We start from the raw sequence: 25,127 nt of genomic DNA, 5'->3' as shown, positions 1-25,127 counted from the left end.
GAATTAATTTTTCTTGTCATTTCCAAATATTAAAACAGCAGACACAGAAAATCAAAAGCTGAAATTAGTCTTTCCTTTTGAGAAACTGTACATAATTCTATCTATCAACCAATCTTGTTATTCCTCGATTACCTGCATTAAGCACATACTGTACGTCCATTTAGCGGAACTGTTTTAAACATCAAATTGCTTTATCTGGACCTATTGTAAAACCACAAATGACAGGTTTACATAACACATCAGGACATAGCCGCATAATCAGGAGGAAACTGTACTGGAAATAGTATTTGTGTTTTATTAAATTTCTTAACAAATGTTGTATGTTGAAGTAAAACATACAACACAAAATATTTACAAGCAGTGCCAAATAACATACCATTACCACCAAAGGCTGGTATAGCTTCTATACCCCCATTACATCTCAACTAGAATATTGAATATTGCATAAAAAAGTCACCAAGTCATTAAGTCACCTTGATGTGTGCTATAGTCACTATTACATTTTTAGCAGATGTCAAATTTTCATCAAATGAGGTCCTGACCTGACCTTTAATGTGTATTGAGATCTATATCATAAATCTATACATACGCTAAACAGATCTCATGACAAAACAATGTTCACTTAACATTTTCAACAGATCACACATCTCTAAATGTATTACTGATCACCCTGTCTAAATTTACTCCACAATCAAAACTACAGTATGTTATATAACAAATATAGATATGTAGGTTCAACCTGAGTGTTTGTACTCTTCACAATTCAATTTTAAAACACTGTTAAATTACAGACACATTATACAATGTAAAACCCATGTCTTTTCAGATAGCAAGAGTACATAGCCGTGATTTTTCAATTTTACATTCATTGTTCTTTTCAAACATGTTTAAGTGACCATACAATGAAACAGGATTCGTAACGTCAAGCCTTGCACGAGGTCATTGGACTAAATCTAAAAGCACCATTCTCTCTCAAATTATTGACAGAGCTACATACTGTAAAGGTTTTGATTGCTAATGACTTGTTCACAAAACTGTGCTAAACCTACACGACATGTACTTTCCTTCAACATTAATACAGCAAAAAAAGGCAGGGACAAACAGCACCAGCAACATTGCGTTGTGTATGTGTAAGATGTTGGCGAGAAGATGAGCGAAGTCTCAGGACAGAATCAGAGCCCGGTTGGGTGCGTGGGATTTTAGTGCACGAAGGTAGCGTCTGGCTTTCTCTGTCATTATGAGCTGGTCTTTAGTTTGTCCACATACAACCGTCTCCCATTCTTTTGACATCTGAAGACAGACAAAACATGTTGCAGTAGAATTAGGTCAAAGTAAAAAAAAAGCTATGTAACATATTCCTTCCATTTAAGGTGAAAAATGGAGCTTACTGGAACTGGGGGCACCGTGCTGGGAAATATGGCACTGTCACTAGGTCCCAAAAGGAAGCCCTGATCCAAAATATTGTCATGCCGCTTGCTGCAAAATGACGTGGAGTTCAGGGAAACTATCATAGGTTCTTCCTGTGGTCAGAAAAGGAAGACAAAAAGCCAGGAATTAGAAGGCATCAAATCTACAAACAGGCTAACAACACATTCACAACACTTTTTACCTTGATGCTGTGTTTAGCTTCAGTCTTGAAGGATTTGCGTTTGGATGTTGGCATCACCTGACAGTCCATGACATCCAGGGCCAACGATTTCCTCACTTTCTTCATGGGAGGGCGATGCTGAGAACAAGAAAAAAAAAAAAACACCAAGATCTAAGCAAATAGCTTCAGCAAGAACAATGATGAAGTACAATAAGTCTGAAACAAATGCAACAGTCAAAAATGAAAGCACGTCAGCACTGAGATGTTCATGTACTGTTTCATTATTAGGGTTTTGGTGTGGAAACTAAACAATACATCAATACACAATCATCAAGCACTTACTCAGAAACACATGTGCACCTGATTATTCATGTTAGTGTCCAATCATGTGGCAGCAGTGCAGCACATAAAAATCATACAGATAGAGCTCAGGAACTTCAGTTAATGTTCACATCAAACATCAGAATGACATCAGAAGACTCTGACCGCGGTGTGATTGTTGGTACCAGACGGACTGGTTTGTGTATTTCTCTCCTGAGATGTTCATACACAATAGTCTCTGGACTGTATGGAGCCAAAAACACAACAAGCATCTGATGGGCGGCAGTTCTGCAGACAGAGAATGGCCTGACTGGTTGGAGCTGACAGAAAAGGCTATGGTCGAACAGGTCGAACCATGAGGTGAAGCAGCAGAAGACCATGTCAGGTTCCACTCCTGTCAGCCAAGAACATAAATCTGAGGCTGCAGCGGACACAGGCTGAACTAAATTGGACAGCTGATGGCCTGGTCTGATGAACCTCAGTTTCCGCTCAGGCAGCAGATAGTCAGGTCAGGGTTTGGTGTCAACAGCATGATTTCATGAACCCAACCTGCTTTGAGTCAACAGTCCAGGCTGGTGGTGTAATGGTGTGGGAAAAGTTTTCTTGGCACACTTTTGGCCGCTTGATACCAATCAATCATTGTTTCTAATGCTGCAGCCTAAAGCCTACGATAATGCACCATATGTCACAGACCAAAAATCCAGTAGAACACCTTTGGGATGTGGTAGAACAGGAGATTGGCAGCAAGAATGCACAGCTGACAAAACTGCAGAAAATGTGACACAATAATGTCAACATGGAGCTGGATATATCAAAGGAATGTTTCCAACATCCTGTGGAACACATGCAATGAAGAACTGAGGCTGTTTGGAGAGCAAAGGAAGATCTTACTCAGTATTAGTATGGTGTTCCTAATAAAGTGCTCAGCAAATGTATTAGCTTAGAGCATTCTTAAATGGCGGTGGCAGTAGCAGCCTAGAAATATCTGGTTGGGGGGATTGAAATGAACAAGAGTTTTCACACCAAGTTGCTCCTGTGCAGCTGCCTGCTGACCAACAATGGAAGCCTGTCAGTGTAAAGCATCACTCCAAGGTGTGAATTTGTCAACACGAAGCAGTGTGGAACTAAACAAACAGCATGTACTCAATGTTCCCAAGCAGTCAAACACATACACTCGAGTTCCAACAGGTAGACTACTTGATCATACGTTCCTTGTTCTTTGTCATTTTGTATTCCAACGCTAGCTTGTGCTTAACACCAAATTCAAATTCACATCCATCCATCCATTAAGTACTAAAAAACTTGTGCTTACTATAAAATCCTCCATGATTTTGACAAAGTTCAACTGTGATTAACTTGTTAGCATTCAAAAAACTACAGCTCCTATCAAGTTTTTCCATTGTGGCACCGTGCACATCATACAAACGGTCATTTCACTATAATCTATGCTGTGTAAAACACATCTTTTCCATTAAGCCCTCCTTGTCCATTCTAACGAATCACCTCTCAGCTGGCCTCAGATCTGTTGCTTGAATTATTACAAATGTCAGTGTAATATTGATCTACTTTTTCTTACTTCCAATTTCTCTGTGGCTCTCCATGATCCAACCCTTAGTATGTGTAAATGTTATGGTATGTCTTTACCAGGGGTTAAGGGGTTAAAATCCTGTAGGTGTAAAGTTGACACATAGTTACCATTGTTTTGCGCCTTTGCTCAGGCGGAGTCGAACGTACAACAACCAAGTCAATTCCGGCGTCTCTCAGGATGACCTCGTTTATGTCGTCTTCGAGGTTCGGCGTCTGAGGCTAAGGCAGTGAGGCAGAAAAAGCGTGAATGCAGTGTTGGTATGAGTGAACTCAATGAAAATCACAGACAGGTACTCACCAGAGGCTGTAGAGGGCCGTACTTCTCCATGGCATTTTTGAAAGGCGTTGGAGTTCGTGGGGTCGTACAGAGCTCAGACTTGTGGTTGGGTGTCACAAATCTACATGGAAACGAAATGTGAGCATCGAGACTCAAAATCAAAATACATACCAACCAAGCACTAAACATCAGACTTGGGTTAGAGAGCACATACATTGAGTTTTCCTTCTGAGTGAGGGGGGTCTTATCTCGCTGTAGCGGTGTAGTAACAATGGCTTTCTGGCTGCACACAGGTGTGGACGTGAGGGACGGGTTCTCCAGGTCGTGAGTGTCCTGCTTGGTCCACATGTTGAGGAACTGAAACAACATGTTAGTTATTAGACTTCATATGACATTAGAAGCAGCATCACAGTCAGTTCTACAGTATTAAAGTTTACGAGCTTACTTGAGATGGAGAAAAGGGTAAAATTTTAACAGGAGTGCTCTTGGGAGTCATGGAGTTATTTCCATCAGGAGACAAGGCAATGCGTCTCCGGCCTCGGCGGTTCAGTATGGAGGGCGGCGTGACCCCACCAGGAGAGATGGGGATGAGTTCCCCCTTGCTGCCTTTGCTCAACTCCTGCAAGGCACTGCCCTCCAGACGAAACTGGTGGCGCTCTGGGCTGGGACTCTCCTCAGGCAGGTCAAAGGCTGCTAGGTTGCACCAGCCATCCAAGTCCTGATAGCAGAAGAGACGTGTTATTTTATACATCCATATTATGCATACACAATATAGTTTACTGCAATATATTCACTGCTCTCAAATGGTCTAAACAGACAAATAAATTTAGAGCAATGCTGTACAAGAGGCCTACTTCTGTTTTATAACATAAACATACCAAAATAAATATATCAATACAAAAACAGCACAAACAATTAAGAAATCTTTTTTCAATCAGCATGTATTTAAACTCAGTAACACCATTTGTCACCAGTAGATCAAAGCAGTCATTACAAACCAGGCTAAAGGAGGGGTTATCGCATACATATCTAAACTATACGCAATGCTGTTGCAAGTGTGACTGTGCCTTTTAAAAAGCCTGTTCAAGGTGGGAATGTTGCGCCTTTATTCCACATAGCTGTTCTACATAAAAGATTATGAACACAGAATGTAGGGCATTGCTGCTCTGCCTTCATGCCGGCAGCAGAAGTATTCACAGAGTCAGATTGACATCTGTGTATAAGGGAGAGCCAGTATGGAGGGACAGGTTACACGTCAGGCCGGCATGCTGCCTAAAACCACACAGCGCCAATATGCTGGCTTGTTTGGTTCAGTGTTAAGAAGCAAAGGCGGCATAATGAGGCGTCTTCTTAATGGCAATATAGTGGGATCTCTGTATTGTACTGGGGACACTTACTCCATCCACCATGTCCAGCACTTCCTTCAGTCCTGGGCCATTAGGGGAGAGGAAGCCGGAGCTGTCCACCACCCAGCTGGTACAGTTCATTTCTCCTGACGTGTCTGCTTCAGTCTTAGGGCTTAAGCTGTCCTTTGGAGAGAGGGCAGCCCTTGATGGCCCTGCTTTGCTGGGGCTGGCTTTAATAGAGACTGAGACTTGCGTTTCCTGCAGGTGGTGGAAAAAACATCAGACATCTATAACAATACTGATACTATAAACATAATTACTGTTGAGTAATGCAGATATTCTTTCAGTAAACGTTATATATAAAAAATCAGCTGACAGATTTAAGTATTCAAAACCATCCTGTATTAAAAGTCTGTTATTTTTCAAATCAGCGCAATAGGTCACTTACTGAAGGATGCAGTTTCTGCTCTGGGTCCTTGTCTGCACCATCTTGAGAGCAACTAGACATCTGTGTAATCAGAAAAAAACTAATTTTCAGTACAGTTTTTTGGGTTTAATACTACTTTCATGTCAAGACTGCTTTCAATGTCAAGGAAAGATAGCCCACCTGTGCATCTTTATTCACACGGGCCAGCAGCTCTTCAAGTTCATCTGGCTTAAAGACCTCCCCGGCATAGAAGCCCATCTCCAACTTGCGCTTGATGGTGGAATTCCAGTGATTCTTCACTGCATTGTCCGTTCTGTGAATAAATGTTATAACATGAATCCTATAGAGGAGGCAAAGCATTATTTCCACACCTGAAACCATGTCAACAATGTAATCTCCTGAGCTGAGCAATTTCCACCACCTGATTGATTCTTTACCTTCCAGGGAGCAGCTTGGCAATCTCGGCCCAGCGGTTTCCAAGCAGGCAGTGAGCTTTGTAAATGATGAGATCCTCCTCAGCTGTCCATGATGACTTCTTAACGCTGGGATTGAGGTGGTTGTGCCAGCGCTCTCTGCACTGCTTCCCCAGTCTGCCTTTCAGATGCTTGGCTACCATCGCCCACTGTTTGTTGCCGTAGAGATTTACAAGCTCTATAACCTGAGGAATGAGGGATATGCATCTGATTTACAACTCATTCTCATGAATCACATTGCATAAACTGTTCTCAGTGAATCATATGTCAAACCCCTGCACTGCTGGTTATCGAGTCACCTACCTTTTCATCCTCCTCCTTGGTCCAAGGACCCTTAACCAATTCTGGATCCAACACCTTAAACCAGCGGTGCTGACACTGGTGTTCAGTGTGATTCTGAGCAAAACAAAACAAGTGTCAGACTCAATAGTATCTCTGTTGACATCACAACAGGGGCCCCATGTTTAATACAAACAACAGAAAAGTTGATCAAACTCACTGGTATGTAGCCGGCAATATATTTCCAATCATTTGGTCCCAGTTTTTGAACCAAAGCCTTGAGCTTGTCATCCTGTAAGCACAAACAAATTGGCACGTTTACCCTTGTCCTACAGAGTCATTATTTACTTTGAGTCAAGTCAACAACAACATGCAAATCGCTGGGACAAGTCGTCACAATCACCTCCTCTTGTGTCCATTTCACCTTCACTTTGCCCCCGTCTCTCTGCTCTGCCACATCAGAATCAGTGTCTTGAAGCATGGCCTCCTCTCCATCCTCACTGAGAAACAAACCGCAGGGATAAATAAAGCTGACAGTGAAAGTAGAAACTAGCAACTGGCCCGCCCTTGTGGTGTGACGAGGACAACTTGATTATCAGGTTTATATTTAGGTTGGCTGACTTTATCACACGCATAGACTACTGCTGGGCAAAGCTGAAAGGTGAGCAAAGTGTTAAACAGATTTATTGGATTAATGGCAATGTGGCTGGCGTCAAAATAAATGCTAAACCCTGTTTATAGTGACTGTCCTGAAAAGGGCGGCACAGACCAGAGTCCGTGACCTACTCAAAAGTTACAAATTAAGGCCAAACAGCAAACCATTTGCCTAAATAACCTAGCCTTTAAGACTTTAAGATGTTAAATGGTAACGTTAAATCCGGCTGTGGCAAAAATAAGTACTGCTAAGTCTAAAGTTAATTTAGAAAACAAAGATGAACATCTTACCCGCGCGGCCACCAAGACATTTCCCTCGTTTCTGTTGTTTACGGTGCGACGGTAATATGTCCTGCCGCCGTTGCACGTCATGTGCGTGTATATACGTTGTTATATCGTTGTATTCCGCGTGTTTGATGTCTTTATAAACCGGTCAGCGGTAGCGATGGAGGCTCGTTGTTGCTGTTTCGAATGGCAATGTTACAGCCTTTGACCAGCTGGAGCGGAGCGCCCGGATTCTCCGCGCTCCTGGATTTCTATCTCGCGCCCTTCTCTATCGTAGAAACCGGATAGTGACGTAGCTGCGCAGTAGTTGTGCGCGCACGGTCGAGCAAACTTCCGCTGAGGGCCTTCAAAATAATCTTTAAAAGGTAACAAACCAATTGAACGGGTTTCTGCCATTATATTACTCCCACTATGAAATGGGGTCGCATATACTTTTACAATGTAGTGACAATCTAAGTCCTATGGACTGTCATGTATAAACAGCCCTCTGATTATTAACTGAAAATTAGGAAATGGAAATTTATTATTTATTATTAAATTTATTATTATTAAAAAAAACATTTTTCAAACAAAATTGTAGATTTTAATCAAAAAATCATAGCTACTTAACATGTCTAACATCTAATATGTCTAACTATTTCATATTGATCCACAGAGAAACACATATTTTGTTCCCGGTAAATATTTATGTGTGTTTATTGCCATCTTGGCTTTGAATGACAAGACTGGAAAAACTTTCTCTTTGTTTTGGGAGCTGTGTGAGATCAATTGCGTTTACTATAATTTCAACAGTGTCAGCAACAAACATTCTGTTGGCCAACTTTTCTTATTTACTTTTTGTTGTTAAATTCCAAATAAACAAATGCCATGACTTTTTCTGTTTATTGCGGAAAATTGAACTTTACAAAAAGGCAATGATTCCTAACAATAATAAAATTTCTATAAAGTATAATGATTAAAAAGTACAGTACAGACAGTACAGTAGACAGTAAAACAATTAGATAGAGGCGATGAAAAAAAAAAAAACCCAAAAAACACATCTTAAATTACGCAGAGAAAAACATAAAAGCCATTCATTGTCCAATATGCAATTTAAACAAGAACACAGAGAAAAGACTTAAGGAGACACATCATGTACCGTAAAATTTTGAAATTAACAATATTTTTATATTCATAGATTGATTTTTAATTGAGTAAAAAGTAGTAGATGTATGCTTACTTTAACAGTTGTTTAAGAAGTAACTGAACTTATATGTAAACAATATGTACAAAAACATTACACTTATTTTTAGGTTTTAAAACATGTCTGGAGGGATCTTAAAATATAAAAAATATTTGAACAGTCAGGTCATCAGTTCTTTTTATTTTCATATTGGCTAAATAACACTCACAATTTTTATTTATTACTATTTTTATTTATTAACACAAGTACACAAACATGCATGTGTAAATAAAATGAGAAAATGTTAATTACAAAAAAACCTGATTGCTTGTTGCATAGCAAACAGCCGCCCCTCCCACATAATGAAAATAAATTTGAACATAAAAAAATATATGAAAAGAAAGGATCACAGCTAAAATGTGCACCTGATCTGATTGAGAGATGCTCCACCCCCTTCAGACTGATGACTTGCTCAGCCTCCAGCTGGGTCAATTAACATGCTGCTGCAACACTTTAAAACCCACCTGCAAGTCGGTTGACACTCAAGTCCAGGGAAACAATGGAGAAAGCTTTTGTCATTAAAGGTGAGAAAACTGGTTTGATTCTGAAAATAGGTTGATGATGATTCATATAAGTCTGACCAGATGACCTAATTCCAAGTGTTATCTAATATTTTACATCCTAGATATGAACAGCTTTGAGTGTTCGTCTCTATCAGAGCTTGACAGGGAGTTTTTGGGGGAACAGAGTTTGCTGTCTGCTTTGTCGCTGGAGCAACTTTCCTCATCAAGAGTGTCAAATGAGACAGCAGCTGATGGATCCGATGCCAGGCCATGCAACCTGGCTTTTCTCTGCCTACCATCAGATCCCATTTCCTCCCCTCAGGCAATCTCAACGAACAGCTTGAACAATCCAGAGACTGGCAATTGTCACCTGACTGTTCCTTCACAAGGAAAGTCCTCTACTCCCTACATGTTCCTCCTAAAGCAAAAAAAGGCTGCTTGTTCTGACCAGTCGTTCAGTGATTCCACCACCTTTCAAATGTCATGGGATGTGTCTTTGATTAAATCCGAGAGCAACAGCCCCAAACCCTGCACTCTGGAGTCAACATGGAGTCCAAAACCCCAGTCTACAAAATGTTCACTCGCTGAAGTTTCGCCCCAATATGGCCAAGGATTTCTCTTCACACAAACTGAACATGGAGTTAAGTCACAGGTTTGGAAGGATAAATGCACATGATTGTGTCTGCCTCTGCACCAAAATAGATTAAAACACAGGATGACAATATAAAGGTAAGATGCTCTGTTCAGTTTTTAATACTGATCATTGAATGCCATGGCAACATTGCAAATCCATGTTGTAGCTCTTCAATTTTTTCTTTTTTACAGGATCCATGTGTGAGGACTCATGCAGAGAGCTCAGTTGCTTGTTACAATGTTTTTAAAGATTTTTAATATTTAAATAAATGTCAGTGACTTTATTTGCATAAGTATCTTTACAATATGACCTTTTTTCCACAATAAAATACAAAAGCGGTATAAAAGACTAATGAATTCATATACAGTTTCTGAACACAAGTATCCTGTTGATACTGCCAAGTCCATGACTACTGTAGCAGTCGCTTTACCCCCATTACTAGACTATACACACCTGTTTATCATGGTATAGCATATTGAAAAGACAGTTGAAAGTTTTTAAGTTTCTTGAATCCAATCACAATGGCGTGAATTGTGCCTCAGTGTCGATGTCATGCTCCTGTAAGTGGGATGTTCACTTTTAGACAAGTCCTTGAATGCATAATAGTTAGTTGTAGGAGATTTTAAGAGTACTCACCTGATTGAGTTTCTTGAACTCTACAACCTGGAAGAAAATGTGTTCCAAGATGTGCTTGGCGTCCCTCTGATCCTTATCCAACTTTGGAGTCACGCCCAGAATTTCACCACATTTCCGCACATAGAATTCGAGATCGTCATCTGTACCTGTGAAATGAGAACACATTGTACAATTTTTACTTCACATTTGAAATCTAAGCAGTTAATTTTACTGAATAACTACTGAACTTACATTTATTAGTGAGCTGTGCTAGGCGCACTTTCTCAGAAGAGAATGTTTCATCTAGATCAAACAGATCCAGCATGGGTGGAGGTAAATCACTTAAGGCAGGTGGAAAGACCTAAAAAAAATAATAATTTGGGCTCTAAGCATATGACAAGACGTGAATGACATATGGGAACACTGGAACAGGAATGAAACTTACAGCAGGTTGAAGCTGAGGCAGCGGGGTCTCAAACTGTGGTGTGATCAGCTGCAGTGGCTCGTCTTTGACATTAAGCTGCTTGTAAGCACTGCAGGAAGCATATATATATATATATATATATATATATATATATATATATATATATATATATATATATATATATATATTTATATTTCAAAGCTATGTAGAAAAACAAAGCTGTAATGTAGGGATGTCATGTGGTATATTTTGCATTCTCACCTGATGACTTGAGGTAAAGTGTCGGTTGACAAATTGAACAAAGACATATCAAAGAGGGAGGTGAAGTCCCTGGGGTTTTCGTCACCCTCTTGTAAGCACACTCTGAGCTGTTCTGACAAGCACCCTGTGTCTGGCAACATGTTGTAATCTGTTATCTAAGGGATGAAAGGGCAAGATGGACATCAGTTAATTTACAAGACAATATTAGTGATGCCATTCTCCTATCACGTACACTTCCTTACCTCTGGGTCCTCTGCATCAATCTGGTTCAGCTGAATATTATCAGTCATGAGCCACTGGAGCACGACATCCTGGAATGAAAAAGTACGACAGACTGTTGTGCACAAAAACTGATACTCAACAAATTCCACAGGAGAGCAGACCACATCTCTACCATTCAATGCGTTAAACAAATCTTTAAATGTCAACTTGACTCACCATGATTTTACTGTTCTCTTCTTTGTCTATGTACTGGTCACTGAACATGTGACAGGAACCCAGCACAACCAGTTTGCCTGCCTCCTTCATAAGACACAAGATGTCTTTCAACATCACCTCACAAGTATAGATTTATAAATATTACATGTGCTGGGAACAAGTATGAAAATTACTTAGTGCTTCTGACCTTTCCTTGATAGAAGGCCAGGACAGGCCTGTTGAGGGGGAAGCAGACTGAGCCAGTTGAAAGAACGGCCACAGCAGGCTTCATCACACTCAACGTGGCACCATATGGATACACAAATGTGAGAGCCCTACACAAATAGATAAAAATGCTTGCATTCAAAACCATGTTGCGAATCCTAGCATTAAATGGTGCACTCAATGTAGGAGATAAGAATATAAAGGCAAAAACATTTACTGGGCATTATTTCCAACATTTTCATCTTCAATCATTCCTGTGACCACTTTGCCAGCAGCCCGACTGATCTCTCTGGACAAGAAAGAGGAAGAAATTCCTCACTTAGATGTGCATCAGCTTTATAGACAAATTCATTTTATAATAGTACAATTATTACAAGTACATTTGAATAGGTTCTTTAGGTTACAAACACTCTGGGATTTATTATAAATATGTTGGTATGAGAAAAAATTATACTGCAACCACAAACCTGTTCAATACACCATTGGACACGAGTGCCTCCTTAGGATGAAAGTATTTGTAATACACATTCCTCACAACAGCATCTGCAGCAGTGATAAAAAAGAAAATGTTTCAATAAAAATACCTTTAACTGATTATGATGATCAGTTAGATGATGTTAACTGTCAATATGCACCATTGTTAACCATTATTCCAAACTCCTCCAGGAGAAAGTTGATGTTGGTGTCATATTTAATTTCTCCTCCTTCACCGAGCATGACCAGCACGTTTCCTCCTCCATCCAGGTAGTGCTTGATAACCTCAAGCTGGAGTAAAATGGGACAACAGTGTCAAAACATGCTTGTGTGATAACTGACCCAACATTTTGCACATCACATTCCTGCAAATTAAAGAAAATAAACATGTTCTAAGCTGATAGGAGATATCTTGTCCTGATACATCACCTCTGATGCTGTGAACTTTTCCCTTGGGCCTGCCGTTATCCACAACTTCACATTTTTCAGCTTCTCCACAGACAGCTCTTCTTTCATACTATGGAAATAGCATTTTCAGACTTTTTTTTCACAGAATTACTGCAAAAGCTGAGGAAATTTTTTAATGTTCAAGCTAAAACAAATAGCCATAGTCAGGAGACACAAGTAAGTGTTCAACCACAACACCTACCTCTGGATTTTCCATTGAGCCCGTAATCTCTTCTGCATGGATTTGTATCCATTGTTCGTGGTAAAAAGTTCTCTTTTTGAAGCGTTGAAGACGACAGAATTGTGCGAATCCCTCTCCATTATTTATTAGGTTTGTTGACTCTTATATGTATCCATACACCTAGAAAGAGGTTCAACTCCAAGTTAGATCCCATATCATTGGCTAGGAACTGCCCTTAAAACATTACCACTATCTTAGCAAGCTGTGGATTGAGTTGGCGTAGTTGTAATGTAAATAGTTATCACATCAAATTGCAAACATAAGTAGCAGCATCCATCGTCGTGAGCTAAGATACCGTTATCAAGCTTAGCTAAGAAGCTAGCTATATGTTGCATTAGCCCTGTAGCTAATAGCTTGGCGTCGTTACCTTATAATAGCGTTCAATACTAATGCTTCTCTTTTCTGTTGATTTGATTATAGTGAGAGTTAAGATAACTGTTCGCTTATAATATTAATTTCCATCTGTGACGCTGCGTTACATTATATTAGTTAGCGTTGCCCAAGTTACCTCACAAGCACTCCTTAAAGTGATGCATTATGGGAGAGAGTTGTTACTAAGGGCGCTAACAACATAGCAACCAGGCAGTGCTGCAGTGTGGCAAAATAAAGTCCACTTACTAGTTTTCCCCCAAAGATTTTGGCCATATCTCATTGTATTCATCAGGGAATAGAGTTGCAGCGTTTATTACACACACTACACCCAACAAACTCTCTTTGGGTTACCTAAAGTTTCAAGTAAGCCTATGAATTGTGATATACACTAGTGGGTCACTGCAAGGCCAATGTCAAACAAAATACAACAGACTTCAGTGAAAAAAAAATTCAAATTTGGAGTAAATGATCTACTTCTGCCCCAAAATTTAACGGGTTCTTCCCTGGGCTATACCCCATCCCTTCAGCAAGTTTAGTGTACTTTTAAGTACAGTACAAATAAACAGACATGTTGAAAATATAACCCCCATGGCAGATATAAAATTTATAAAATTAATGCTTCAATCATTTTGTGAAATGTTTTTAAAATTGCTACTATTATGGTACATAAGGTGTTAAATTCCAAGGTAAGGAATAAACTTCCTCTTAATGCTACATTATTGTTGTTATTATAATATGTTGGTGACTGAGTCCGGTGAAGAGTTAGAAAATTAACAAGGGTACCTTCCTTTTTTTAAATTCTTTTTTTTAAGAACATTTCTTATTAGTTGTGGGGACATTCATCTGACAGGCTAAAGGGAGTTATGATAAATGTTCATATCCAATCAGTTAAATGACAGACCAACAGTTCTTTTGATTGTCATATGATCTTACTTACTTGCTGCTGTTACAAATGGCCAGGGGATACTTTATCTCTTAATATTCTCTCATTTGAGTGGGGACAGATAAAAGAAAAAACAGAACAACAAAAACAAAAGCATGACCAAAAAACAGTGTTGACATGGATTTTTTATACTTATACAAATAAGGTTCATGTTGATGAAAAAATGAAGAGGCAGGCTTTTCTTAAATGTGTTATTTTATTCCAATATGATATTAGAAATAAATGCTGTAGATTGCTTTCAAAATGTAATTCCCACTGGAGGAAGATCAGGGACTTTAAAAGGCAAACAGGTAAAAACAATCATCACAGGACATGCAAACTGTGAATTATATTAATTTATACTATTACATTTTTCTATTTGGACTTAGTACATATATGTTATCAAAATATGAATCAACATATGGCCCTGCTTTCAGCTGCTGGACTCAAATGGTTCATTCAGACTTTATGAAAGCAAGAGAAATACTGTTCCCACAGAGTTACAACTTCAGTAATCCCACTTCAACAGTTTTCTGATAATCATTTTACAGAAAAACTACAAATCAATAAAATATAGATTTAATGACCTCCCAATTTGTTCCAAAAGGTACAAATCATTTTTGATCTGTAAACATCTCAAAACACATCAAACACAGGCCTGGGATGTGTACTAACATTACATTTTGTTCAGTACATTGTTACAATAAGAGGCAGTCTTAAAGGGGCAGACCAGGATCAAGAGCGAGACCTGGAGCGGGACACAGAGCGCTTGGCTGGGGACTTGGAGAGCTGACGGTCCGTGTCAATAGGAGATTTTGAGGCATGTTTTTCATTTCTAGTCTCTGAATGGGAACGTGAGCGACTCCTCGACTTCTTACTGGAGGATTTCTCCTTGGACCGACTTCGGGATCTGCGCTCCGTTTTGACTTTGGACCTACTTTTGGAGCGTGACTTGCGAGTGTCTGAGCGAGAGCTGGACTTTTTGCTCTTGGAGGGACTGTGTGATTTGCGTGTGCGTGTGCGAGACTTCTCTGGGGATTTAGAGTGACTGCACTTTCTCTTTGATCTGGAGTGTGACTTCCGTCCTGACCTGGACTGAGACCTGCGCTTGCTGCGAGACTGTGAACTGCAAAAGAGAAGAAAAATACAACAGCAAGTTTAGGTCATGTCATTTTGTATAATATTACAAAAGGTTCTCCCATTTCTACACTTTATTTCTTGACTCAGATTTAAGGCTTTGTGCTCAATGAGTCATACTCATAGTAGCTAGGCACAATCACTTTCAGCGACGCTGTTTTGCCTTTAACCTTTAAAGGAGTAAATCAAATTATGTAAACATCTCTCCAGGCGTTTCCAAATTTTTCAGACCATTCCTGGAGCCCGGAGCTGGACTTACAGTGAGCGAGACCTGGAACGGCTGTGAGAACTCCTGCTTCTTCGGCTGCGGCTGTGAGAGTGCCTCCTGCTATGAGACCTGTGGGTTTAACATAACAACCTTAGATATAAATGGTAAGAGAGAAAAAAAAAAAAAGGACAGAAAACACGCACGCATGCACACACACACGCATCTCCAGGGATCATATACCTGGATCTGCTGCCAGAATAAGAGCGCCTGCGCCGAGGTTTGTCTTCCACCAGACGAATCTTCCTGCCATTGACATCAGTCCCATCGAGCTTCTCTAAAGCTCGCTTCATGTCTGAACGGGACCGAAATTCAATGACGCCCTCATTGGCGCGTCCTTTGTGAGCATCAGCGTAGGTTACTTCACCTGCTTGCCGCATAAAATCCTACAAAGAAACAAATTTACCAGCTGAACACTAGAAGGGACTAAATGAAATGAATGTGTTGCTCCTGTTCCTGAGTTGCTAAAGTGGATAATTTTAAACACATCAGGGTTCTGTTGATGTTCTACTACATTTGTCTATTGGCCAATTCACAAGTCTTCATTTAAGTGCCAGATATAGATAGAGCAGTTTAAGTATTGGATTTGCAAAAAAGACTATGAGGTTAAGCTTTAATTTCAGTCTCCACATCAGATGTACACTGTAGGAAATGTAACTATTTTATTCACAGTTGCCCAATTTTGATTAGCCAAATGTAAATGAATAATTTTATCTGGCTCTTGATAAATGTATAAGATGTTATATCTGGTTGCTGACCTTTGCAGTCAGCGACAGTCTGAGGTCTACGACCTATAGACATCAGCAGAGACAGGTTATCTGCCAGACCTGTCCTGCAGCCAGCTTGGCTTCTTGCTTGGAGGGGAGCTGTTTAGCTTAATTGTGATCTTCATCAAGTGAAGCACATGATCAGTTGGATTGATATCTGGTGATGGACTTGACAAGAAACACTTCACTGTCTAATGCAACAGAACTACCTGTTTGCCTCGGCTGTATGCTTAGGATCATTGTTATGTTGCAGGAGGACCAACCCATATTTAAACTTAGATACAATTCCTTGATTGTTCACCAAATACGAAAAAACTATCACCCACATTTTAATCTATAAAGCTTCTTGTTCAATATATCAACAAGTGGCTGCATATTCCTGTTGTGCTGGGAGTCTGTACATGGATCAATTGTGGATCATCTCTCACCTTGAGGTCCTGCCAGCTGCACCTGCTGGACAGGTTCTCCACAATGAGGCGGTGCTCAGTGCGTACTGGTGGCCCGTACTTGTCCCTGCCGGAGCGATTCCAGCTGCTGTAACCGCTACCTTCAAAGAAGACAGAGAGATTAAAATTTAATTTGAAGACAGCTAATTCTGGAGAGGTGAAGACTCCGAACTGGCATAAATAATCTAAGAAACCACTACAGACTGGGCTTCTTTTTTTACCTAGAATTTATTTTGTGCCAAAGCCTCTTAACTTTTTCTATTAATAGACTGCTAACAGCTCCCAACTCTGTCAACTTTCAGACGCAACACACAATTAATTGAATATGCTGATGGTTTTTAGTCCACATCCTCTGGTCCCAGAGCACTGTTGATTTTTGATAGGGATCATTTAAACTGGGTGTTTGAGGTAAATGTGCTTAAACAACTAAAAAACCAGCAGCACTCTATGCGCTGTGGACCAGGATTAAGAACCACTGCATTAAAGATTCGACAGCATTTTTCTTAACTTGTGTGTATTAGTGATTTCTTTGAAGTACAACGACAATACTAAATCCTGTCACCACAGCTTTAAAGGAACATATATAGATTTAACTTAACTGAATGTAGTAACCACAAAACCAATACGTTCAGTTGTGTGGTTGTGAAACAAAACCTAAATTTTATGGATTCGCTGTACAATATTTGACATTTTATGATTAACTGGGCTATTTTTGGTGCCAATAATTGCAGATGCAGAGAATTTGCTACTGTCCCTCTTGTAAAATCTGATACTGTAAGTGCATGAAAATTATATTTTGTCGTCTCTCCCAAAGTCGTAGTTACAAAATTCTTTATTTAAATTCTTTACTCCAAACAGCTGAATAGCCAGAAAACATCTCCCAACTCGAACTACGACGTTCCATTTGTAACATAATAAAACAAAGATGACACCTACCAAAAACTCTTTGATTTACTACAGAGTACTGGAAGCCAAATCAGTGGCTGGAACGTGTGTTGGCTTGGTCCTCTGCAATATGTCTTGCAACAGTAAAACCAACAGGATTCCTCACCATCACCCTGGTCTATTGGAAAAGGATGCTGTCATCATGGCTTCCGGTTATGTCAACCAATGGTCAAATGGCAAAGGTCACACACACATTGTAAGGGGAAAGCCCAGGCCAAACGGGTCAGGCAGTCATCTTTACCCTCATTGGACTCGGACTCAGCCCGCAGTGGACTCTTTCAAATTAAAACATCAAGCACTTTGTTAATGTTGACTTCAAACTGAATACATTGTAGCTTCAAAAGTCTTACCTTTTCTTTAATCACTGTTACTCATGGGATTTTAACACACATCTCTTTCACTGTATTAAGTCTTTGTTTCTACCTGCTGTCAGGCACAGTGTCAGATCCATTAGATGGCTGTGGACATTATCCTTTTGTAAAATAATGACTACCAAAGAGTGAATACTGAAAAAATACCCACAGTGTGAGGTAAGACATGTCACTTGAGTATTGACACCTTCACTGATATTAGTTTTTTTGGTTGTATGGAGAGTCAGTGTAAGTGAACATGTCTTATGTTGTGCTAGTGAACAGAGACTGATTAGAACCCCACATTCACATGTACCTAGATGTGCTGAACTTACTGCGCCCCCCATAGCCATATCCATCTCTCCTCGGTCCACGCGCATGCTCAATGATGACTCGCTCCCCACACAGCTCTTTTCCGTTCAGTTCATACACAGCATCATCAGCATCTCGCATGTCCTCAAACTCTACAAAGCCGTACCTGTGTGGGATCAATGTGCACGATTCAAAGCAGGAAATTTCTCTGATACTGATCCATAAGCAATTCTACAAAATGTCTAAAATGATGACTATTACATACTATTGCCACCAACCTTATATCGATGAGTCAATGCTTCAAATCCCTTTGAGAAGTTGTAATCAACTAGCAAATACATTAAGATTTCGGGTATCTAGGGTAGTATAAGTGATTATTTTCATTTCCAGTTGATATAACATTATTGAGCATTTTCTCGATTCGTGAGTTAAAATAATTATGCAAGGCTGCTACGTACTGGAAAATGAAATTCATCACGGACAACCATTGATAAGAAGCGTAAATGTTTCCGTCAATTTACGGTTTTCGAGGGACCCTCACGTTAGCGACGTAAGTTAACGTCACTGCTCTATGTTGCTATCAAGCTACATGTGACAATTACCTACATTACGGTTTGGTTTATTAACATTATGGTGTCCCTAAGTCTGACATTAGAGAGAATTGTGAATAACAACATTGTTTTAGTTAAATTAGTCGTTAAAAGCCAGCAGGACTGACATAACAACTACAGTAACGTTAACGTTAGCAAAGGATATGTTTAGAGTCAACCCATGGGAGTCAACCACAGGTCATGACTGCCGGCGTCACGTTAACGTTAGCTAGCAAACAATAACGGATTGTTTTGCACAATTTTCAGTCACTGTGTACACAAGAAAATAAAACAACTGGACGTTAACTCCACAGCTGTGGTTTCTTTCTAACATTAATTGGGTTCCTATCTCAGGACTAACATTAAATGTACATTAGCTAGCTGTTATGGATGATGAGGTGATCTTACCCATTTTTCAGGTCGATCTCTAATAATTTACCATAACCACTAAAGAATCTTTGAATGTCTTTCTCCCGTACATGATAGCTTAGCTTGCCGACATATACCCGCGGCATCTCCGATAACAGTTAACAGTTTATTTCTACAAGTTACAATGCACTTCGTGATGGGCCACAGACAGGCCTGGGAGACGCACAAGCTCGTCGATTTCCGGTCGAATCCTTCAGAATAGAAGCGTTGTGTCCAAAACAAAAACAAAAATACTTTAGCACAGAAACTGCACTATATATCTATCTATACATTACTCTATGTCTAATAGTCTTATTTACATGCATGTAGTCCTCACACTGTTATTTAATCTCCAGATTAGAAGAAAACCCTACAGGTCCCCACATTCAATCAGACTGTATAACAGTGGAAAAGTTCCTGGCTGACACTGTGAACAGCCTAAAATGCATTATGCACTTATCAAGACTGCCACCTTGTAAAAAGAAAGAAAAAAAACTATGAAAGTAGATTTTAAGATACTAGCAAGTGGAACAATCTGTCCATCTTTGTGCTGTCATGCTCCACAATGTCCCTTTGTATCTTCAGGATCAGGCTGTACATTTCCCTGGTTGCCCTGCTCTATGATTGTACTTTATTTTCCATCAGTGGATCTGTCTGTCCTGATTCACAAAATGTCACCTTCTTCACTCCCCACTCATGGGTCAGGCCATTTCTTTTCTGCACTGTCCTGTTCTCTCTGCATTCTATTCATCTGCTTTAAAACCCATGGGACAGCTGCTGGTAGCTCTATGTGATAGGCAGGCATACAAATATTATGTCATTTAAATATCTCTTTTGTGGAGCTTTCAGTCATTAAAACACCATTACACAGTGTAAGGCTGTTGTTACAGACCACTATTAGCATACTAATAATGTCAGTGAAGCCATTATGATTGTGTGATGCCTTTTACACAAGATGGAAAAAACAAACTCCCATGCTTTGTATTTCTTTTTTCCAATTAGAATATGGTCTTCTAAGAAGAGTCAAGCATGCATCCATTATAACTTTAGAATTCTTTATTGACTGGAAATAAAATTATATTTTGCATGTTCTTATAAATAAAACAATGATACATTCATAATTATATTAATAATTGTATGTCTATAAATAAAAATGTAATAAAAAATTAATATGATTAAAGTTACAAATAATTAAGACATGTTAAAAAAAAATGTTAATGTTAGGAATGTGCTTATAGTTTACTGGGCTCTGTAACAGGTGTCACTCTCAGGACACCCTCCTGGGAGCAGGAGGCAGCCAGTACCCCGTCTCTTCTCCACAGTCGGCCTTGAACCAGTCCCCTACTGCCCCCTAGAGGACACAACACAAACCACAGAAAAAAAAGCAGGGGGCACAAAAGTGTCATTTGTGTCCAAGGTTTTGACAAGGATGACTGACATGGGCCACAACAGTAGCATACCACAAAATAATTAACATTCCAAAATGGACAGAGATAAGTAATTTTGAAATGAGTCAAGAGGCACAAAAATATGTTTAAAAATTAAAACTAATCGCTCAAACACAGAGTAACTAAGTGTAATCCAATGGCAAATCTGTTTGACTATTGCTAACTCTTGTTTCTCTAATGCCTACTACATTCTTTTATGGAAAGTATGACAAACAGCTCTTATTTTCCAATATCTAGCATTTTTAAGGTGATGGCTATTTAAATCTGACTGAACTTCATCAAAACAGTTGTCCCAACAATACTGGGTCTTTGTGGCTGATACTGATATTGACAATTTTAAAGAAATCTGATAACAGTATAATGACAGATCGTTATTATTTTAAAATATAACAATAAAACAATTTAGCTAGTAGCAGTTATGACCCCCATTACTTTGTAGTACTGTAATGCACAGAGACACAACAAATAAAGTACAGCTGATGGGAAGTGAACAATACACTGACCTGCCCATGGGCTCTCACACTCATACAGCATCCACTCATCACTGCGGAAAGTGGAGTGGAACCACATGGCGTGGTCTAGAGAGGCTGAGAACTTGGCCTTGTAGTTGGGATAAGGCAACAGTGCAGTGCCCAGGAATGCAAAGTCTGATACATACGCAGCAACACAGCAATGCAGCTTCATGTTGCCTTCACCTACACAGACAAACAGATAAAATGCGACATCAAATTTAGCTTATAATGTATTATGTATCTCATATTGTGTTTATATTAATATTTTCATTTATTTTCACATTGCAAATATTTTTGATATATGCAGTGTCCATAAAACTGTTTGCTGCTAAATGGTTACAGCCTTCCACTTTGCCCTATTTTCATATACTGAGTATATACTTCATGCTATTTACTGTGTCCTATTTTTAGCTGCAGCAATGACTCAATACACTTAAAATCAACATATTGTTTCATTTAATATTAATAAATTGATAATTTTAATAAATCTTGTTATTCACTTGATCAGAATACTCTATGCAATGTAGCTTCAAATGCTTTGATATATGTAGCTCATATATGCAAAGGGCAGTGTAATTAACCAAGCTTATTTTACCAATATATCCTCGTGCTCGCACCCAGAACAGCTTCCTTGGCTCAGCACCAGCAAGTCTGTAGAAGTGTGGTGGGTGGACTGGCTTTATCTCAATGGGGACCTCATTAGCCAGCAGTTTATTAAGGCCTTGTTTCGATTTCTCTGCCAGGTCCGGTTTACTGTATAATAACAGAACAGACTACAGATCATCTGCAGGGTAATTAATGGACCTTTATAGCAAATGCAGTTATATAATAGAGCATGAGTCAGCATGTTTAGTGGGACTGCTGCAGATTGGATTTTTTTAGCATCCACTGAGCTACTAGTAGAGCAGCATAGTTTTCAATAAAATCAACCAGGGATCATAACATATGTATTTTATGTTGTTTGTCTTCTGTTTTTCAGGTGGTGCAGTTTGGCCTATTTTTATGTTAGAAACCCACATCACCTGCATTGATTTGTGGGGTCTACAGCAGTCTGTGGGTCTACTCTGAATACATACTTGGATTACAACTGGAGTCCAATTCCACTGACTGCTCTCTTGCCATCATCTATTAAAAATGCAGCAGTTTCATATATTGAATTGAAAAAGATCCGGTCAAAATCATGATATTTCGATAATCAACCTCAAATAGAACTTTGTGCTGATTCCCGCACCAAGGTTCCCTATTAATGCTCCTCTGACAGTAATACAATAGGGGGGAACAAACTGCACTTGAATAAAAGTCATAAAATGGCACCAGAGCAAAGAAAAGATTTTACAGCCCCCCATTCAAAGAATTTAGGTCCTTGAATGAGTAATGCACTACATGTTAATGTCTTTATACTTCACTGTACTTTCACATCTGCATCTTTACACAGAACAAACAGAATGCCGGCACTCACAGATAAATAGTCTTCTTGTTCAGTGTGGAGTTGTGCACGCTGCTACTGTCTACTACATCTGCATCTTTCCATTCATTTCATCACTTATCTTTTTTTTCCCTCTCTCTCCTTCTCGGGCCTGTCGATTATTCAGAGTAGGTGAGACACAGTTGCTGGAAAGATTTCCTGCTGGTGAGTTTTTTTAAATGAAATTTTCAATGGTTTAAGCACCACAAATAAAGTTCCATTCACCTCCATTTTATTGGGGTGATGGCAGAAGACTTAAATTAGGAAAAAAGAAACTAAACTTACTGCATGGCTTGAAACCACTGGTGGTGACTTTGAATGCAACACTAATCTAACCCACAGAGTATACAATTTACATGTATGCCTTGTTGTGTATGTTTTTTGTCTATAGTAGTCCCTTCTAAATGTTGCTTTGTCATGAACAAAACAAATAGTTATTGTACCTGAGATAAAGATGAATAAGCTCCTCCACAGTGAGGAGGTCTTCAGGCTGAGGGACCTCCGGCATGGTGAACTGGTGCTGCAGGGGGCTCGGTTGCTGCATGTGGAAGGACGCTTGGCAGATGAGTATAGGGTGTCCATGCTGGATGGCCCTCACAGAGCGCACTGTGAAACTGCGACCATCTCTTATGCGGTCCACTTGGTACAGCACTGGAACCTTAGGATCCCCTGAAAAACATCCAAAAGACATCTGTGGAGAAATAGTAACTGGGACTTTCTGAGGACAGTTTCTGGATCATTCAGTTGATTATGATACGATTATGGTTGGTGTATGAGGGACTGTTTGAAGTGGAACTTCTTCGGAAAGCTGAACACTATTCCTGCTGTAGGGGGTTAACTCATCTTACCTGCACGTACAAAGTAGCAATGGAGAGAATGGGCGAAAAGGTTGTCGCTCACAGATTCGGCAGCGGACACAAGGGCCTGACCGACTATCTGGCCCCCAAACAAGCGTTGAGTGCGAGGCACCCAGTGATGCGTCCCTCTGGGGAAAATTGGAGAAACAGCTGAAATATACACACAGTTGCCAGTTTATTAGAAACACACAGCTAAAACTAATGTAGTCTTATACAAAAATCCTGCAATAGAGTACACCTCCATGAAGGTTGTAATTTTCAGTTTGTGTTGTAACACAGGTGTTGATTGTACCGCAGTTTGGGGCGTTGTTTAACTGTATTGCGGTGTTTCTTATATTTAGCTACCCTCATTGATTAAATGGGTGGACAAAGTAATAGAAACACCTGTGAGTTTAACGTCCATTATAATGGACACTGCAGCAGAGCGAATCATTAGTTGCACTTTATATAAGAAATGTATTATTATTATTATTATTATTATTATTATGAGACATCCATATTGGTTTCGTTTTCAGATATTTCAAGTTTCCAGGTCGTAGTTACGACCTGAACGTGGCCAACGCCTCTAGGAGAGGAACACTCGTTTTTACGATAATTCCGACTGGACATGAATGCGGAATTGATTTCCTTTGTGCTAAACAAAGTAAAGTGACAAAGTTCAAACAGCTACCTGTACAGGTCTACGTCGAGCTTCTCTAAGTTTAAAACGCTGGTGACCAGGACACTTTTGAGGTCCTGGCTATACTGAGCTTCCGGCCTCTCCGAACTTTCATCTTCAGGTGATTTCGGTGACTCTGTACCTCCTGTATAATCACAATTATTCGTTTGCCCCTCAGAGCTACAACCCGTATTCGCTTTTCTTTCCGCCATGTTTGTTTGGCAACTTCTTCTTCTTGACGTTGCGGCAGTTTGGACGCGGCGTAAGTGTACTCCTGCCCTCTACAGGTCAGATGTAGAATTCCACTGACAACCTTAAATGGAGAGAATCTGTAAATCTACTGTGCCAAGTATGGATTTCAGTGTATAGTCTGCACCTAATTTTTCTCACTTATGTTTGCAAGATGTTAATGTATTTGTGATAGTTGGTGTGATGACTCAATACCTATATCACACTCTATTTAGCTTGCACCATACCTAGCTTCTTTAAGATAGAGGAAGCATCTTGTCATTAAACTGAATATCATATTAATGTTTCTCTATCAGTTCCCCATTCAGATCATATCAGAGAATGTATAACATTGAGGACTTCCCTTTACTTTTTCCACATGTTATTGTTTTCTCATACCAGACTCCAGGAACTTTTAACCCTTTAGTTGGTATGTTATGTAGCTTGAGATTGTGCTGTGCTGCTTTCTTTTTTAAACCAAATACCTCATACTTGGATTTAGCTACAGAAAATTTAAAACCCCATTTCTCTGTCCATGTCACAATTTTTTCTAACACCTCCTGAAGCTGCCTATGAATATGATTTGTATTTCAACCAATACCATGCCAACATTAGCAAACAGCAAGTTACTACTTGAATAAAAACATCTTTAGTCATCACATTAAACAAAACTGGACTTATTATCCTTCCCTGAGGGGTGTCATTTCCTGTCCCACCTACTCATTCTTAATCCAGTTCAGCATCC

General features: G+C 39.6%; 4 protein-coding genes across 6 annotated transcripts; all 4 read right to left on the bottom strand.

The window, feature by feature from the left end:
• Positions 1-269: 269 nt before the first annotated feature.
• mybl2b (v-myb avian myeloblastosis viral oncogene homolog-like 2b) lies at positions 270-7,515 on the bottom strand. The gene is made up of 15 exons (XM_056399285.1): positions 7,244-7,515; positions 6,702-6,798; positions 6,519-6,590; positions 6,323-6,415; positions 5,984-6,204; positions 5,727-5,859; positions 5,568-5,627; positions 5,171-5,377; positions 4,219-4,491; positions 3,988-4,130; positions 3,795-3,894; positions 3,605-3,715; positions 1,610-1,726; positions 1,389-1,520; positions 270-1,290 (listed from the first exon to the last, which is right to left on the bottom strand). The coding sequence occupies exons 1-15, from the start codon at positions 7,261-7,263 to the stop codon at positions 1,162-1,164; spliced, it is 1,908 nt and encodes a 635-aa protein (XP_056255260.1). The 5' UTR covers positions 7,264-7,515; the 3' UTR covers positions 270-1,161.
• Positions 7,516-9,692: 2,177 nt separating this feature from the next.
• Positions 9,693-13,241, bottom strand: ift52 (intraflagellar transport 52 homolog (Chlamydomonas)). 2 transcript variants are annotated; one of them, XM_056365017.1, is made up of 14 exons: positions 13,209-13,241; positions 12,662-12,820; positions 12,442-12,529; positions 12,174-12,303; positions 12,006-12,081; positions 11,756-11,827; positions 11,522-11,648; positions 11,335-11,418; positions 11,139-11,207; positions 10,897-11,051; positions 10,657-10,744; positions 10,464-10,572; positions 10,233-10,378; positions 9,693-10,154 (listed from the first exon to the last, which is right to left on the bottom strand). In XM_056365017.1, exons 2-14 carry the CDS (start codon positions 12,778-12,780, stop codon positions 10,113-10,115), a joined length of 1,305 nt encoding a protein of 434 aa, XP_056220992.1. In that variant the 5' UTR covers positions 12,781-12,820; positions 13,209-13,241; the 3' UTR covers positions 9,693-10,112. The 2 variants fall into 2 exon arrangements, with proteins under 2 accessions (XP_056220992.1, XP_056220984.1); XM_056365009.1 differs by lacking the exon at positions 13,209-13,241 and adding an exon at positions 13,068-13,202.
• A 951-nt stretch (positions 13,242-14,192) lies between these two features.
• On the bottom strand, positions 14,193-19,417 carry LOC130185473 (serine/arginine-rich splicing factor 6-like). Of its 2 annotated transcripts, none has more exons than XM_056401953.1 (6): positions 19,215-19,417; positions 18,240-18,382; positions 16,592-16,710; positions 15,580-15,782; positions 15,391-15,468; positions 14,193-15,120 (listed from the first exon to the last, which is right to left on the bottom strand). In XM_056401953.1, exons 1-6 carry the CDS (start codon positions 19,319-19,321, stop codon positions 14,730-14,732), a joined length of 1,041 nt encoding a protein of 346 aa, XP_056257928.1. In that variant the 5' UTR covers positions 19,322-19,417; the 3' UTR covers positions 14,193-14,729. The 2 variants fall into 2 exon arrangements, with proteins under 2 accessions (XP_056257928.1, XP_056257937.1); XM_056401962.1 differs by having other exon boundaries at positions 18,495-19,357.
• Positions 19,418-20,252: 835 nt separating this feature from the next.
• On the bottom strand, positions 20,253-24,374 carry acot8 (acyl-CoA thioesterase 8). The gene is made up of 6 exons (XM_056401972.1): positions 24,167-24,374; positions 23,488-23,624; positions 23,083-23,308; positions 21,770-21,927; positions 21,166-21,357; positions 20,253-20,565 (listed from the first exon to the last, which is right to left on the bottom strand). The coding sequence occupies exons 1-6, from the start codon at positions 24,364-24,366 to the stop codon at positions 20,447-20,449; spliced, it is 1,032 nt and encodes a 343-aa protein (XP_056257947.1). The 5' UTR covers positions 24,367-24,374; the 3' UTR covers positions 20,253-20,446.
• Between the last annotated feature and the right edge of the window lie 753 nt (positions 24,375-25,127).

This window comes from Seriola aureovittata, chromosome 2, assembly GCF_021018895.1.
Source record: "Seriola aureovittata isolate HTS-2021-v1 ecotype China chromosome 2, ASM2101889v1, whole genome shotgun sequence".
In the NCBI taxonomy this organism is placed as follows: Eukaryota; Metazoa; Chordata; class Actinopteri; order Carangiformes; family Carangidae; genus Seriola; species Seriola aureovittata.
The sequence above is the reverse complement of the archived record's forward strand: the minus strand, read 5'-3'. Positions and strand labels throughout refer to the sequence as shown.

Bases quoted from the DNA above. Each gene is read 5' to 3' on its own strand.
- mybl2b (XM_056399285.1), bottom strand. From the start codon at position 7,263: ATGTCTTGGTGGCCGCGCGG. The intron at 6,591-6,701 runs GTGATTGTGACG...TTGTGCTTACAG, and splicing joins TGAAATGGACACAAGAGGAG to GATGACAAGCTCAAGGCTTT. The intron at 6,205-6,322 runs GTAGGTGACTCG...CTCATTCCTCAG, and splicing joins CCAAGGAGGAGGATGAAAAG to GTTATAGAGCTTGTAAATCT.
- ift52 (XM_056365017.1), bottom strand. From the start codon at position 12,780: ATGGAGAGGGATTCGCACAATTCTGTCGTCTTCAACGCTTCAAAAAGA. The intron at 11,828-12,005 runs GTTTGTGGTTGC...TTTCTTGTCCAG, and splicing joins TCCAATGGTGTATTGAACAG to AGAGATCAGTCGGGCTGCTG. The intron at 11,052-11,138 runs GTAAGGAAGTGT...TTCATCCCTTAG, and splicing joins TTGATGCAGAGGACCCAGAG to ATAACAGATTACAACATGTT.
- LOC130185473 (XM_056401953.1), bottom strand. From the start codon at position 19,321: ATGCCGCGGGTATATGTCGGCAAGCTAAGCTATCATGTACGGGAGAAA. The intron at 16,711-18,239 runs GTAAGTTCAGCA...TCTTCTTTGAAG, and splicing joins ATATGGCTATGGGGGGCGCA to GTAGCGGTTACAGCAGCTGG. The intron at 15,783-16,591 runs GTGAGAGATGAT...GTTTCTTTGTAG, and splicing joins GCAGCTGGCAGGACCTCAAG to GATTTTATGCGGCAAGCAGG.
- acot8 (XM_056401972.1), bottom strand. From the start codon at position 24,366: ATGGCGGAAAGAAAAGCGAATACGGGTTGTAGCTCTGAGGGGCAAACG. The intron at 21,358-21,769 runs GTAAAATAAGCT...TTGTCTGTGTAG, and splicing joins GCGAGCACGAGGATATATTG to GTGAAGGCAACATGAAGCTG. The intron at 20,566-21,165 runs GTCAGTGTATTG...TGTGTCCTCTAG, and splicing joins GTGTGAGAGCCCATGGGCAG to GGGGCAGTAGGGGACTGGTT.